Genomic DNA, 16,552 nt, shown 5'->3' with positions numbered 1-16,552 from the left:
ATTGTGGTGTCTGAGATCATATACAAGAAGATGACCAGTGTTTAGAAGACAGGAACACCCTCCAAACATCAAATGAAATGACATAGAAAGACACGCTTTTTTTCCCATTCTCTCTTGAATTGGTTGAATTAATCCCCCCCCCCCCCCACCCCCCTTCACATTGTCGCGGTGGGCTTGAGTAGATATCCAGAGCAGGGCAGTGTGTGTGTTGTGTTTCAGCTTGTTCGTCTGAGGGGATTGGAAAAAGAAGGAAGTTGTGGGTGCGATTCCGGTATCTCGGTCACACCTCCGTCTGAAGGTCCATGATCTCCTGGCCCACCAGAGGAATGGTGGCACTAGTCTTCTCCCACTCCACCGTCTGCAGCTCCAGAGGAGACGCTGCCACTGTTTCCAGGTCTTTCCTCACCCAGGAAGGGGGGGAGTGGGTCTTCCTGATGCCCTCCCACGCCCTCTTACTGGGAGTCTGCTGCTTGTCCTGATGGGAAGAGGACAGGGAGAAAAAGGCTTGTTTTTCTCAGGGATGATACAATATGTGAAGTATTTCAGGAGTTATATCGTAAGTTCTTTTGCTGGACCCACTGTACCTCGCGCTGATTTTTTTTTTTTTATCTGTCTGCCATTGCAATTTCCAACACTTCTTTGTTGATATATGCATACAAATCTAGCTATATATAGGCTAGTAATAAGGACTGGAATGCAAATATGATTGTGGTTTAGACACATCCTCAAATCACATCTTGGAGAAGTTGGTCTCTCGGCCTCTTCCACTTGTATCAATTTGATGACACATTAAAACATTTTGTTTTTTTTGTTGTCTTTGGGAAGAAGCTGACTGTGTGTGATCTGCAAATCCCACATGTCTGATGGGCTCCAGACACTATCTGTGTCAAAGAACTGCACGGTTGATCTGTGAAGTGGGACGCTATGCCAGGAAAAGACCTGCCTCCAAAGCTGTGGAAACAAATGGCTTTTGCAGCAGAGGAATATAGAAGTCGTGGAGCGACAGCAGCTACAAAGCCAACATGGAACCCACACTTGTTGTTGCTGACATTGCTGAGGGACAAGTTCCCAGCCAATCCTCTCCCAACCTAGCTTCCCATTGTTGATAGGGGGAACAGATACGCCCTAGGTCATTATTTATCTAGCTGATGGACTTGCCAAGCAAGAAAGAAACCAAACCCCTGCGGAGATATCTTGAATCTCAAGGGTATAATAAATAAAACGTGCAAGGTTATAATCCCGTTCGTTTCTGCAAAGGCAATATTAGTTAACCGTCAATTGGAGCTTTTTAGAGCATGACACTCTTAATACTCAGTAAGATGAGCACACGTGTCTGAAGATGTGTATTTTTTTAACTGTCTGATTTGCTTGGCTGGCTTCATCTCTGTAGCAGTGGTCATTGAGTTTATTGGGTCTGGTAATAGTTCACCTAGTTATGGTTATGGTTTGAATTTATGGCCCCTGACCGACCTGCAGTATTGGTCGAGCTGGGAGCGCTTGCGGCTGTTCACTGTACCACAATGAAGTTGAATTAGTGTAAACAAATTGCCGTGACATAACCCTGTATAGTTCATTGTATATGTCTCTTTTGCTGCTCCCTCTGGATATTGCATATCTACGTGAAACACATGACACATATAGAAGCATAATTGGCAGATAGTGAGATGGATAGATATTTCTGAATAAATTACTTTTGAAAACAATCTGCCTATGCTGCCAGCTCGACCAATAATAAGATGCTATGCCTTTTGATAGGCTTTGTTATCAAACAAGCTCTAACAAGGTATGATTTGGAAGAGCCGCTAAGAATTTGTCACATCTGATGTTTGATTCCGGGTTTCTGGATCTGGTGTAGCAGTGGATATCTAGTCCAAGGCTTCCTATTCAGTCACTGTTTGTGGTCAAATTAGCTATTTAAGACTACGACTTTTGGATTGTCTCACAAGAAGCCAGTTTATACAAGAGTAAAGTTTGAAGCTAATAAATATCAAAAATCTTTGCCAGACAATAGCCGGCGTGTTCCCAGGATGGTATTCGGCCAACGTGTTCCACCTCTTCTCTCAACACGCACCGTTTATCTGCACGCAACTAAAGCTCGCTCAAACGTTATTGGTCCATTCTAATTGGGACTAAAAAGTGACAGACACTTCCGATACCAACACCCTGTTGCCTAAAGTATCTGCATTCATTATACAGATATCTGTTTATGTCATTTGGAGTGACAACTACGCCCCTCGATGTCCCCACAGCTAATGTATCCTTGCAATAACATTGTAAGCAGATGAATAATGCAATCTTTAAAATGGCTGCGCTAATAATCAAAACAGGAAACCTCCACTCAAGTGCGGAGGTAGGAAAACAGCATTAGATATAGGAGAGGGGGAGGAGGGGCGGCGGAACAGAATAAAGTGAAACTCTTTACACTCATGTTGGTCTTGTCGCTGCTGGCAGAGGACACGCTCCATCTTTTGGCAGCTTTGGCGTCAACAGGTGGAGATTCTCTATCCTTGTCTGCACTGTGAATCTTCCTGTTCAGGTCCTGAAACATGTCCTGGTGGCGTTTCCGGGTGTGCATAATCTTCTGCACAGGGACATTGCACGTTAACGTACGAGGTAAACAGCACAGGCGACCATCAACCCTACTCCCACCCACCCCCACCCCCCCTTTCACATGTGATGTCTCGAATCCCAACACTACAGTCACACACCCACGCTTTGAATAAATCTGATGAATGTATGCAAGCATCTAGAGGTCTAAGAGACATCAGCGTTTTTTGGTCTAAATCTAAAATAAGCTCTAGGAATCAAAGAGACTAAAATTACCTCAAAGTCAAGCTCTGCATAGCGTGATTTTCGTCTCTGGGAGGGGGGGAGATGAGACAGAGAGATTAAAGATGTGTCTTGATATCGTGTGCCTTGTGAGCACGCCAATGCTGTTTCTGAACGGTTTCATTGTGTCCCTCCACGCCGGCCAGTCAACAACGGGTGTTTCTGGGACGCGGAGCGAGTCACGAGGGAGGAAACCTTTTTTTTTTTTTTTTGTTGCTGTTGGTCATTCTGACCCTGTTGGCACAAGTTTGCAGTTAACAGATTGTGACCGAAACGACCTTTAAGTCCTCCAATCACGGATTGGGTGAAGGAAAAGCTGAATCTTCAGGGCTGCTTGGTTGCCGTGGCAGCTGCCGCGTCGCACGGCATCATGGAAGTGTGTTTTGGCCCCGAAGTGAAAAAGACACCGGCAGGCAGATGTCACTGTGTCGTCTCATCCTGCACTAGGAGCCGAGTGAAAACTAACCTTCTTAAAGATGCTGTGCATACTTGGCGGGGTGGTGGGGGGATAGAAAAAAAAGCTGTGGTACTCATTGTGATGCGGTGTTTGAAGCTAAAAATAATACGACAAGCCCTCTTATTTGATTCATTACAGAGAGGGAATGACCTAAGCAGACATGTAGCACAGTGCTGCCCTGTGGAGACCTAATTAATTTAATGCTCCTTTTTATTTATTTTTTACGGGAATTAATATCCAGTTTATTAACATGTGGCTCCCTAGCCGATCATCTGTGTTAATCATTTCCCCCAACACAGAGTGGGCTAAAGCCGTGTTGGCCAAACACAGCCTGTGGCATATTACATGGCAAATAGGAGATTCTAGAGAGAAGAAAATACAATATCACTTGTAACTATATGAATGGCTGCAGCATATGCTAAATCATAGATGGCGAACAAAAGAATAATCTGGCATGATATATGGCATCATTCACGTTGATATGTGGATAGTAAAATAAGCACATCATTTGAAATGTCCCTACGTCGAGAGAGTGATCAGGAAGAGGACATGAGATGAGGAGAAAGGCACATTCACCATAATCATACTGCCATAATTGATCAAACACAAGCTAGTATTCAAATGTTGTAATGGAATTAAAGTTGTAAACATTGACGAAGATGGATATGGTAACTACAGTGGCTCTCGTATACATGCAGAAGTGTGTCCACATCACTAATTCAATCGGTATAGCTACCCTTCAAAATAAAGTTTCTATTCACACATTTATTTCAATGACCTTTTTATTTTGACGCCTTTTTGATTCTGTCAATGAAAAGCACCACTTCCTGTTGATGTTTCACAATAAAGTCTGAAGTGTCTGTGTGTATCCGCATCATCGTTCGACGCTCAGAAAAACGGACCCAGTATAAAGAGTCAGAAAGGAGGTCGTGGTGGATGGGGGAGGAGTCAGACAAACACAGGACTCGCACTAAGGAGACCTGTGTTTGTGTCCCACGTGTTTGTGTCAAAGTTGACTGACAGACGTCTGTCAGATTGAGCTCTTATGAGGCTGATATTGTGTCATCTGAAACCAAGCATAACATCTGTGCAGGAAGTGTTACGTTTGCTTGACAGAAGTGCTAGAAAAAAGAAACTGAGACTGATGTGATGCTGTTGTTCTGATAGGAATGGTGTTGTTTCAGTATCAAGACAACAAGGAAATGACAGTTGAGTTTGCATGAGAAGCAAAAAGCTCATTAAAACAAGCAATGAAAATGACAAATCTCTGATACAAACAAGTTTCAAAATAAAGGCCTGGTTGTTGACAATGTATGGCGAGCAGTAATATCACAACATTGACATGCATATCTTTTTTCTTCTTTTTTTTTTTAGCGTATGAAGTGTGAGGTTGATCAAAAAAACGATTATGCGGATCAGTTCGGTGGTCTTACCTCCAGTGAGCTCATAGACAGCGTGGAGACGGTCTCACTCTTGGACATCACGCCGGAGTTTCCGGAATCTCCCCCATCACACATGCTGTTGACTCCCTGGGAGTCTCTGGGCATGTTCTGCAGATTGTGTGCAGGTGAGTCTCTGTCGGAGCACGACACACTGATCTGGTCGGCGGGCAGGCTCTTCAGCCCGAAGCCAGGCACCGGCTCTCCATTGACAGGGTTAGCCATGTGAATGAGCCTGGTCTGAGGCAGCTGCTCAATGCCCATGTTGTACTTGGCCGTCTGCTCCTCTTTGCCCTTGGCCGCCTTCAGGGTGCCTGTGTTGTTGGTTGGTAGGATGACGTAGCCCGGGCCTTTGCCGGTGCCCTCGGAGCTGCTGCCCTCGCCGTTTCCTCGAGGCAGCTCTCCATCCAGCTGCTTAAAGAGCTCGCCATCGCAGATGTAGATGGATTTGGCCCCCGGCAGCTCCGTGCTGATTCCTTTGGCGGGGCCCTTCTCCCTGCGCAGAGTCAGAGTGTGGCTGGTGTAGTCTGCCACGTTCTGGAGGTGAACCTTCGCCATACTGGCCGGCATGGTGTTAAAGTTCGAACCCTTCTGAAGGGTGAGGGTCCCGGAGGAGGCCTTGTCCTCCCCCTGGAGAGAGGAGCGCTTCATAGTGCCTGCAGACAAAAGAAAGACACATTTGGAACGTGGCGGAATTACCTGCTTGGGGGCCCCTGTTCCCATTATCCATTCACATGCCTTGTGGTGTCTTCAAGTAAACACATTAAATACAAATGTACTTAATAAAAGACACTGTAATACTAGATTTCAATGCAGGGCTTCTCAACAAGACAGCGTCTCAAGATAACATCGGTGTTCTCTTAGCTGATACTGGTGCAAATATTCACACAGTTAACTGGGGCTTTTGTGTCCCCTGTGATGTGGGGCCCCCTCCAGAGGCTGCCAGCTTTCCTTTTGTCAATAATCCAGCTGTGAAGACACTGAAGCAACCTTCTACTCAACCTTCAAGTGTGTTTTACCATTACTGTCTAGCTCTAAACGTGTGAAGCCATGTGTAATTGTAAATCAACAATTTATGTAGTGAACGCTGGTTAAGCTACGAGACGCCTTATCAGGAAAAGACATGCTGGATTCTGCTTTTATAAGAGCTGATGTAGTTCAGATGTTACACATAGAATGTGGCAGTGTCACCACAGAAAACACTGACAAGTCAATTTTACAACCGTGAGCAACATAATCAATAGTTTGTCACCCTTTGACCACATCTCAACCTGCTAAGCGCTCGGAAACAAATGAGGGAAAGGTTTTTTTTGCTTTGTTAAAGCCTCTCTACAGCGAGAACATGGATGAATCCGGCTCGTCTCGACCCTGTGACCCAACCTCGTTTTCCTCTAACAGCTGCTGGCTCATGGCAGCGCGTGTATCCCATATAAGCAAACATCAGACAACGCTCTCTCTCGCAAAACACGACATGCCTCACAATCTCTCGCTGTGCCCCCCCACCCCACCCCCATTCTTACTTGACATATAAAAAAGGAACAACAAACAATCATCTCTCTGTGTTCTCTTCTGTCTTTTCTCGATCAGGCGTGCCCGCGTCTCAATAGCTTTTCTGCTCCAGATGCTTTTCTTGATATCCTGTCTCGAGAGATAATCAGATTTCCACTCCCAGCGGATATCAGAGCAGAGCCGGTATCTGATGCGGCACTGTCGGGAGGGGACTTAATTATACAGCGGCAGTGTAGGAGAGACTCCGACAGCCCTATTTGTCTGCATATAACTGCTCAGCACACGTTCACCCCACTCCCATCAGCACGGTCGAAACTGCCTTATAACAGTAATGTGCAGTATTTCTTGTCAAATCCGCTCCTTGGCGAAAGGGAGGCCGCTGTGATGTTGATCGTAAGACACGAGAGCAGAACGGAGGGGGAGCACGCCTCGCATCGGTTCCGATAACGTGGAGGAATTATAAGCAGTCAAAATACAAAGCGGAAGGCGCAGAGAGACATCCGTGTCTTTCAAGCAGCGGTCCCCAAACACAAAATCAAAAAACGCGTTCCACCTGGAGCTCACCTGATCTGCAGGCGATATCCACGTCTTTCTCAAAGTCAGTCTGAGGACAGAACACAATATGTATTGCAGTCAGTGTGCACACCCTGTACATATTGAATAATAAATCCTGACAGGTGAAAAGAGCATATGCATATTCATACCATGAGCTGGGCGTGGCCATTCTGGAAAGATCCTCCTGAATCTCCATTGGCGTCCTCCTGGCGGTCCACCACGCGGCACTTCACCGCCTCCTGAACCTGTAGCAAATCAGGAGTGCACAGATCATGATCTGGGTACTGGTATGATGCATCAGTTCACAACATGTACCGCTGTGAGTGAGTCCAAAAGGCTAAAGTGAAAGGTCGGGGCTACCACCCATTTGTCCTAAATGGTGGAAGGACAAGCTGAAGTTCATGGGGGGGTCACACAAATCTAAATGGTTCACCCCATTGGAAGGTCATGGTCACGCCCCCCCTTCCCCCAGCCCTAATCACCCGAAGTCTAGGGCTCACCCAACCCATTAATCACCCTCTAATTTCCCTCCGTTCTACATTGTGGTTCTGTCATTTAGAATTACGCAAATACTATAGTTCCACTGAAACGAAATGCAACAATGTTTCACATTAAAAGCCTTCTAGCAGCTCAGGAGGGCAATCTACCTCTTTCCTTGGAGGGTTCTAGTGTGACCCAGCAGCAGGAAGTGTTGGGTTCCAGAAACCTAACACTGATCAAAAGGAACTGATTTTCTAGGATGCCTAACAACAATAGGCAAAGGGACCATGAAAACTAGCCAATCAATGTGCATTTACATGTGTTTGAATGCTGATAAATGTAACTTCCATTTTCAAATACATACATTACAAATTGCAACTAAAATCATTTGAAGAATGTTCCAAGTGTCAAAGTGCAGCTAAATGTTGAGGATGACATGATTCTGTAATAAGAGCTGTAGAAATGTGCTAGAAATGTAGTCGTTGTGCATTCATCAGTACATATCTGTGCTAGAAGATGGTATTGATGGTGCAACTGCAGGCTAAAGGCCTTGGGGATCATTAAACTCCAACAGGGGGTCCAACTGACGGCATGAGTGGAAATTATTCTCCGTCCATTTGTAGATGATATACAGAATATTGACATAATGGGTTGGCGGTAGGAAAAGGGGTTTACAAAGAAAACAAACACATGCACTCTAAGGACCACAGTGCTCACCACGGTCCATGGACCCTCATGACCATATTGATCAAGGGGTAATGTGGGTTGATGGTAGCTCTAGAAGAAAAGTCCGGGGGTCACCAAACTCCTTGAACCAAAGTGTTGGTTGATTGAATGGACAAACCAATTCGCATGGCAACATAGCCGATTCACATAAGTACACACACAATCTCTGCGGGAGCTCTAGAGCTTCAAACAAATGGAGAAGCAGTAGCCGTCTGCGGTGATGTGGGGGTACCTCTCTGCGCAGGATGCAGTGCACCATGACGATGACAAAGCCTTCCAGCGAATCAAAGACGGCAAAGAGGATCTGGAAGAGCGCCGAGCGCCGGTCTGTGATGGCGAGGACAGCCGACATCCAGGTGAGAGCCAGCAGGGGCAAAACCACACAGGAGCTCCACAGAGACGCCCTGCAGGACGGGAGGGGAACCGCAGTCAAGGACAGCACGGGTACTCGAGCAACATGACACAGAGGGCAGGCCTACAATGTTTCTAACATATTATATTTGTCATTAGCTAAGACTATATATTTTTTTAACATCCAAGGCAGGTTTTCGATATCAAACAATTTCAAGAGAAGAACTGGATGTCTGTTCCTTTGTAAAATCAAGAAGAGCATGTAATTCTTAACATCATCTTAAACCAATCTGCTTAACAACCTGGTAACTGCCCACGTTGGTAGCATTAATGCGCAACGTCACAACGAGTAATTGTGCTACTATCACAAAACAAAAACATACATCCATTATCTGCAGGTATATATGTTTCATAGTTCACATATATTACATGCATGTATGTTAAAGATGGTTCAGTCAAACCATAGAGGATCTAGTGCCACAGGAGAGAGAAGGAGGAGGGATGTGAGCAGTGGTGAAAAACGAGTGTGTGATGAGGCTGAAACAGAATGCAGACAAACGGAGGCAGAGCGAGAGGACAGAGAGGCAGAGCGAGAGGAAGAGTCCCACTTTGCTGTTCTTGTTTTGTCTTTCTCGAGAGTCATTCAATGTGTTCTCTGTGCACAGCAGGAATGGACACGGACAAGAACTACCCACTCGGATCGCCTGACCTCACCTATTCAATGGGTGCTCACGTTTATTTTTTAAAGTTGGATAATATTCCAGCAGTGGGGTGAAAAATAAAAAAACTACTTTGCTCAAGTAAAATTCTACGGCGCATGCAATAATGGAATCCGACTATTAGCGTAAGAAAAGGGGGGGGGGGGGGGGGGGGGGGGGGGGGGTGCGTTCACAGGTTTGCTTTAAGTGTAGCACATTCAACTGTTCCACAGCAGTAATTACAAGGGCCACGTCAAACTAACCAATCTGCAGCTCTTTGGAACACAAAGAATCTTCTCAATCAACTTTTTCCAATTCCTTCTACCGTTTTTTTTTTCGATCAGTGTTTAGCTGCTTTCAACGACACCTCATGGTTTCACAATAAAAGCCAGGGGAAGGGGGGGGGGGGGGGGGGGTTGGCCCTTCAGCTCCTAGAATGCTTCCTAAACTTTCTGTGTGAAGGACGCGTTGACAGCTTCACACCGAGCAAAATAAACTCAAAGTAGTCAATAGATATCTAAGAAATGTATATAATTATTGTTTCTGGTCTAACAGCACAATTACTCTTCAAAAGGAATACATAACCTGGAGGGACACACCGCTCTTAAGCTGCATTCATGTCACATTAAAATGTCCCAAAAACTGTTATACCAAAATAGTGACTATGAGTAATGTTGGAGGTGAGCACCAACATTACCAAACTAATCAAGCCATGATGATACAATCACTTCAAATCATGCACTAATGGAGATTTAATAGTGCAAAACTATTTTTATTATCTACTGTCCGTCAGAATAATGTTGCTGATGACACAGAAAAAGCCATTGGAACCAACCACTCACGCCTTACATGGTTTCAAAGCAATTGTCATTAGAACTAAATACAGGCTGTGTCCAACGCCACTCACTACTCAGCAACTACATGGTGGACTATGCGGTAAATTCACCATTTGTTATGCTGTCCAGATGCATAGTGAGAATTATTATATCCTGTATAAGTATCCCACAATGCATGGGGGGAGGGGAACGTAGTCGACAACATCATGCATTGCGCTGATGGAAAAAAGGCAGACGGATGAGACAGGAGAGAGCAACGCGACTGAGACATAATAATATATTTAATGACTCGAGCAGCACAACACAAAAATAGATTTATAAATATGCTCATTGACCCCCTCCAGTGACAATGTTAGCGTATACCGCTTTACTTGTTCCACTCTTTCCTTTCACAATAAAAGCCCTAGAAATATACACCGCATCACTGTTGGTCAGTGAAAAATTCACTCAAGAGCTTTTTTTTTCGATAACGACGTAACAAAAGGAGCTCGTTATTTATCACAAAAATGTAGGTGTGTATTTATTCTGGTTGGTCCAGCAGTCGACGCTGACGTGGCACATTTTAACTGCACGACATCAATGATATATGCAGTGAAAACAAGTGTTTTTAACTTTGTAGGAGTACATCTACATCTCTCCCGTTTAGTGAGCAGGGAGTAACGTAAATGAGTTTGGACACAGCCGTCAATTCATCACCAAAAAAAAATCATCCTAGTTTGTAATGAATATGTAGAAGTAAAATGTGATTTTAGTATAAAACTTAATGAACATACTTCGTTAAGGTACTTAGTTTCTTTCCACCTCTGGTATTAGACAGGTAGACCAATGCTGATGTTGGCCATTATTTTTCTTTAATTGATTTAATTAATTTTCACAGTTATACTCTGGAGGACATACTCAGCCATAGTTTTGGTTAAAAAAAAAGAAGCTGAAAATAGGTACAACGTAATAGTACTACCGTAAAAAAGGAGCAAATGGCTGAATCCTCCCTAAAAGTACAATCCAAGTTATTTTTGGTCCGCACATTGTTTTCCATATTTCATCATTCGTGACCAAAGTCATTTACTTTCCATTTGCAGGGAGTGCTGTTCTCCGATACGATCCACCGGACAGGAAATATTACGCTCCACCAAAAACATGACGACAACACTTGTTCATCCAGTTATGCCCACATGGTTTTATATATGCTATTAAAATAATTATGTTTGTGGTATTTTCAGTGAATACAAGCCATAGCCTCTTAGCGGCAATTTCTGCTGACATTGCTCTCTTCACCGGGCGTGACGAACTAACGCAGCATGGCAACACAAGTATGAAACCAGAGGTTACGTGTGGCAGACACTGTCAATACTCTACTAATTAAATATTGTTGGTAAAAAAGAGGCTGGCGTGTGGTTGTAAAACTTGTGGCTCACGGTGGCACCAGAATGAACATTTTTCATATGAACATTGGAAGATGTGGCCTGTTGCGTTTAGATTGGAGGTAGATTTAGGTGTCGACGGTCATTTGGCATTATGGCATGTTCTCGCAAAATTAATAAGTAGCAAACATCAGCAACCTGTGCCAACGATAAATCCACGAGTAATAAGCAATATGACGTACGGTTTTATGAACACATTAAATGAGCACCTGGTGTTCTCGACCGGCCGCGTGAACGGGATGGTGGAAGAGGTTTGTTTTCTCGGACGTTTTTTAATGCGTCTTTTGGAGTGACGAGACACACGACGTGTTCCCACCCGTGTCGCGGAGGAAGAGGAGTGGTCACGTTGTTGGAGGCGGGGCCACATTCATTCCAGTGAAAGTTGCTCAGTGGGCTCATGCAGCCAATGCCGATACAATTATTCCAGCGGTCTTCTGCATCCACGGGGCCATTGAGCACGCACACGAGCGCTTCCTTTCACCAAATGTTCATTTACATGAACGCATGCGACTGTTAGTGCATTTAACAAACCTTTAGGACCGAGTGATTTAAACAGGTGTTTGTACTGGGATGCATCAGCTTTCCTTAAAAGACTCTGTAGTCATCATCGGACATAGATACTAAACCTGAACACAATCTGGTCATAATGAGAGAATGATGACAATATTCAAAATGGTGACACTGTTCCGTATCATACTTAGATCAAAAACACATCACGGATCGAGGAAAAGTTATGAGCTGGCTACGATAAAAGGTCATAGAACCAGAAAAAAATATATAATGCGAATGGTTAAAAGCTACCATTGATTTTGAGTAGAAGTAAAAATAAATATAAATAAATGTATATCATATATAACATACTCTAGACTAGATTGAATTATCTGCTGCGTGGTTAACACACTTCACTCTTTCCTATCTTGCAGTCGTCACAGCCACTAGTCAGAAAAAAAAACAATATGCGTGTGAAGTGTGTCAGCAATGTCAGATTGCAGACTATGAAGTGCAGTCATGTGTATTAATTGTTCAGTCACAGCTATTTAAAACAAAGATGAGCTATTTAGAGGCTGTTTTTAGTGGATTGTAGCAGAGAGCAGCACTACCTGTAACAAACGAAAAAGGCCTGGTGGATTGATCGTAATGGAAGTGATCCATCTCGGCACTCATAGATCACCTCAACACACATGCACACGCACACGCACACACACACACACACACACACACTCTGACTGACATATATAGTGTCTTGCTGTCCCTCTATGCAAACACGGCCATGGCCCCCGCAACATTCCCATCAGCTTTGTGACTTTGATGATATCACACACACATACACACACACACACACACACACACACACACACACACACACACACACACACACACACACACACACACACACACACACACACACACACACACAGTCTCAGGAGCCTTTCATACTGAGTGAGACCCTGACGCCCTGGCAGGCAGGGAGAAGAGAAAATGACAGAGGCAGAGAGAGAGGAAGGAGAGGAGAGAGAGGAAGAAGAAGAGGGAGAAGAAGGGAGGCGTACAGTAGAGGGAGAGAACAGAGGCAAGGAGAGAGTTAAGGAAAAATAATTAGCGGGACTAACATGGCGTTACTGGTAGCTGTGGTGGAAACGTCAGCCGAAGAGATAACTCCGCACTTGGCACATTTGAGCGTCATATTGTACAGTGGCACTGTCATCTGACTGCAAAGTCAAATTAACACGCTGTAACATAACACAAACAGATACAAAATGCACCCGACACACACACACGCACACACACACACACACACACAGACTCGCACGCACAAGCAGTCGCGCGCACACAGTGAGTCACAGTGTTTCCTCGCACAATCTCTCTCTCAGGGCTACAGTCCAACCGGATGACGTGTGTGTGTGTTTTTTTTGGGGGGGGGGGGGGGGGGGGGGGGGGAGGGGTTACCTGTGTGTGTGTGACTCTGGGATGTGGGGGGCCAGGACACATGATGTCTGGTTCTCTGACGACTGCTTTGATTGACCTGAAGGAGCCGAGGGGCCTCTCTCTCTCTCTCCGCTCGACCATTTATCTGCTGAAAGGCTTAATCTCGACGCCTGATTTTGAGCATTCCGCACGCCGGGATGAGGAATTCCAGCTCCGCCGCTCTGCTCGTGATGATGTGCCGGATGTGCCTCGAGCCCCCCCCCCCCCCCCCCCCCCCCCCCGCTCGTCTCAATTTGTGCTAACTGCTTTAAGAGCTAAGGCAAAAGGCGTTACGCACACAGACACCTTTCAGACACACGAGCAACGGGCTCCGGCAGTCTTTTCAGTCTGCGTTCACGATGGAAACATCCTTCCAAAAGGTTGTGATGATAGAGTTAAATAACATGAATGCATTCAGCACGTAACATGTGTTCATTTTTGTTCATCAATTTGGTTCCTAATAAACTCTCTGTTTCCACAACCAGCCATTCCCGTTCCCTATAGAGCTGTAGGAGTCATCACGGAGGGGAGGTCCTGTTCATTCCACATTTACTAGATAAGACAACTTCAAGTGACAACAAAATGTTAATAAGCCAATGCGTATAAAAACTATAGTTTTTGTAACCAGTGAGATTTTCTCTAAAGCAATCTTATAGAAATATGTGAACTTCTAACAACCTCTTAACGGCGCATTATGTGGCGCATTATGTGGCGGTGGTCACAAATGTGTGTGTTTGAGACGAAGGGAGAAGGTAGAAGGTGACACGACGTTCTACACTTCTATTTTCTAAACATTTTATTCTCCTCCTTTTTCATTGCACGTTGATAAAAGACTAACATCTTTCATCATAGTTTTTGTTATTGATATTCACATTGTTTGCAACCACTTGTGTCTTACTTTGTCGTCCTGGAATTGATTCTATTTGTCATTGTAACATTGGGATCTGAAAACATGGCTGAAAATAGTTCCAACAGATCCAGCAACAGGATTATTCCGATCTTCTTTATTTTCTCCTCCCAATAAGCTGAATAAGTACGTAACTGTCGTTGCTGTTGACATCCTGATTGTCTGAACGCTCTTGTTGCTGCTCCCATCTGACCTCTTCTGATCAATGTCGCCAACATTGATCAGATTACTTATCTGAGTACAATGTTAAAATGACAGAAATAACTAATGGCCAGAGCAACGGAAATAAAACCTGAGTAAAAAAAGGAGAGGATTCAGATACAAATCAAAAGAGGCGTTTCTTTTTTTTTTTTTTAACTATGTTAAAAATTTTGTTTTCAATTGCGACAACAAAGTATCTTCCATTTCCTCTGACTCTGATTATCATTTTCTCTTTGGCATAAGTGCCAGACACTCTTGGACACAAAATAATGTTTCCAGCCCTTTGTCATACCAAACTGATGGAAACACACGATTTCTCTGAAACTATTTACAAATAATTTATTTCATATAAAATATTTCAAAAAAGCGATGTCCATGCCATAAACCTGAGACGCCCGTGTTTCCAGAAACCATTTTGTCACCACGCATCTTTCTCATGTCTTCACGTCACTATAAAACATTTTTTTAATCATAGCTACAGATCATAGCTAGATACAGTACTAGAAATATCTCAAGTTTTCTGCCCCTGCCGATTGGAAATAAATGATCCAATGATGATCACAGGAAGCTGTTGTTTGGTTACATTTTACATGAAATGAGTTCACTGAAGGACGTGATATTACCTTTTTATATACCTATTTCCTCAGTACACAACCAAAAGAGAGTAACAGATCACTTCCAGGTATGATCACAGAGAACATGACTTCCTTTTCCCTCCAACGCCCCAAAGCTAAAGAAGCTTCTCAAACCACCAGCATTCCATTTATAACTCTGCGTATATCTCCTGTGTAGTTTCTGGAAAAAGACTGACTACACCGCTGGAGATATTGACAAGTAATAACAAACTAATCTGTTACCATATGGCCTCCCGCTGAACAACAATTAAAGCTGAAGAGCCGAGGGAATCGATTTTTGTAGCCCCTGGACGCTTAAAAATCACATAATGGAAGAAATTCAATTTCAAGTAAAAGGGCAATACGGCCGCTAAATGTACGCCGTAGGCAGTGATATTAAAAGGCAATCAAGACTTTTTGAAATACAACACCATTTCCGAGGACTTACGGGTGGAGAGGCAAACGTTGGCTGGTTGGTGAGGTGGGTATAGAGATGCATTGAGGCAAATAAATAAATATCCAATATAGACAAAAACAAAATGGATCTGGTACGATCGAGTCCTCAAGCCAAACGTAAACCTTCTTCGGTATGCTGACCAGGACGCTCCAAAGCTTTGTATCCAATGGAACACTAGGGATTGGACGTACTCGTTTAAACCACAACAACGGGTTTTCATCTGAAAGCTTAATGCTCTATTACAACCTGTAAATACACAGGCTTAACGATTGAAACCATTTAAGCATTCGTTAAGGACGAAATAAGCTCCAGCGCCGGTTGGAATTATGCTTCCGCTGTCTGTTTGAATTTTCTCTGACAATTAGCGTCTAATTTTTCTGGGGAAACGAGACTCGGCAGTGAGGGTCGTCTCTGAGGTGTGAGCAGACCTGCCTGGTGCAGAGGCTGCTGCGCACTTAATTGGATGCTGCACCAATTAATTAGCTTCATTAGACATGTTTTGCATTTGAACCTCGAGAACCCCCCCCCCCCCCCACCACCACCACCACCACCCCCCCCCAACGGGAAAAAGCAGAGCGGGTGAAAAGTGGTGTGAGGTTACCAAAAGGGGAAGGAAAAAAGAAAAGCATTCAAGCCTCTTCATTTACGTCTTTTGTTTTCGCAAGAAATAACTACAAACGGGCTAATCGCCACGCGGTTAGCACAAAAGGATAAAGCGTCATTTCAAACCAGTCCGGTTACGTTCAGGAGGGGTACTATTGCATTTGGGAAATACGTTGTATAAAGCCTTCACTGTCTCTAGAAGGAGTGTGTAAAGTCTGATGAACTGCCTCAAGTACAGCGTTGGATCGAGCACCAGACTAAAAGTTTGAAAATGAAAGACTGATCTGATGTTGTGGAGCTGCATTAGCCACGACTAGCCAAGCACACCCCAATCTCTCTCAGGTAGGGGCCCGGTTTTGACAAGGAAGAAGAACGGGTGGAATGAAAAAGATAATTTCACTGGATATATTGTGTTACCTTCTATTTGAATATGTCGTTATAGGAATTAAACGCCTACCTATCTCGTTGGGGTGCTCTCTTACATATACACTGGTATTCTTACCT

The 16,552-nt window shown here is 44.2% G+C and overlaps 1 protein-coding gene across 1 annotated transcript in view; it reads right to left on the bottom strand.

Moving 5' to 3' along the window:
* Nucleotides 1-280: 280 nt before the first annotated feature.
* Nucleotides 281-16,552, bottom strand: part of adgrb1a (adhesion G protein-coupled receptor B1a) — a 92,752-nt gene continuing 76,480 nt past the window's right edge. Inside the window, exons 24-31 of the mRNA XM_034528919.1 lie at nt 12,912-13,010; nt 8,228-8,399; nt 6,939-7,034; nt 6,799-6,838; nt 4,720-5,381; nt 2,824-2,859; nt 2,423-2,581; nt 281-475 (exon numbers count right to left, since the gene is read on the bottom strand). Of these exons, the coding sequence (XP_034384810.1) occupies nt 281-475; nt 2,423-2,581; nt 2,824-2,859; nt 4,720-5,381; nt 6,799-6,838; nt 6,939-7,034; nt 8,228-8,399; nt 12,912-13,010 (1,459 nt within the window). The remainder of the gene's footprint in view (nt 476-2,422; nt 2,582-2,823; nt 2,860-4,719; nt 5,382-6,798; nt 6,839-6,938; nt 7,035-8,227; nt 8,400-12,911; nt 13,011-16,552) is intronic.

This window comes from Cyclopterus lumpus, chromosome 25 (assembly GCF_009769545.1).
Source record: "Cyclopterus lumpus isolate fCycLum1 chromosome 25, fCycLum1.pri, whole genome shotgun sequence".
Lineage (NCBI taxonomy): Eukaryota > Metazoa > Chordata > Actinopteri > Perciformes > Cyclopteridae > Cyclopterus > Cyclopterus lumpus.
Note: the sequence above shows the minus strand (reverse complement) of the source record. Positions and strands in the feature narration are given on the sequence as shown.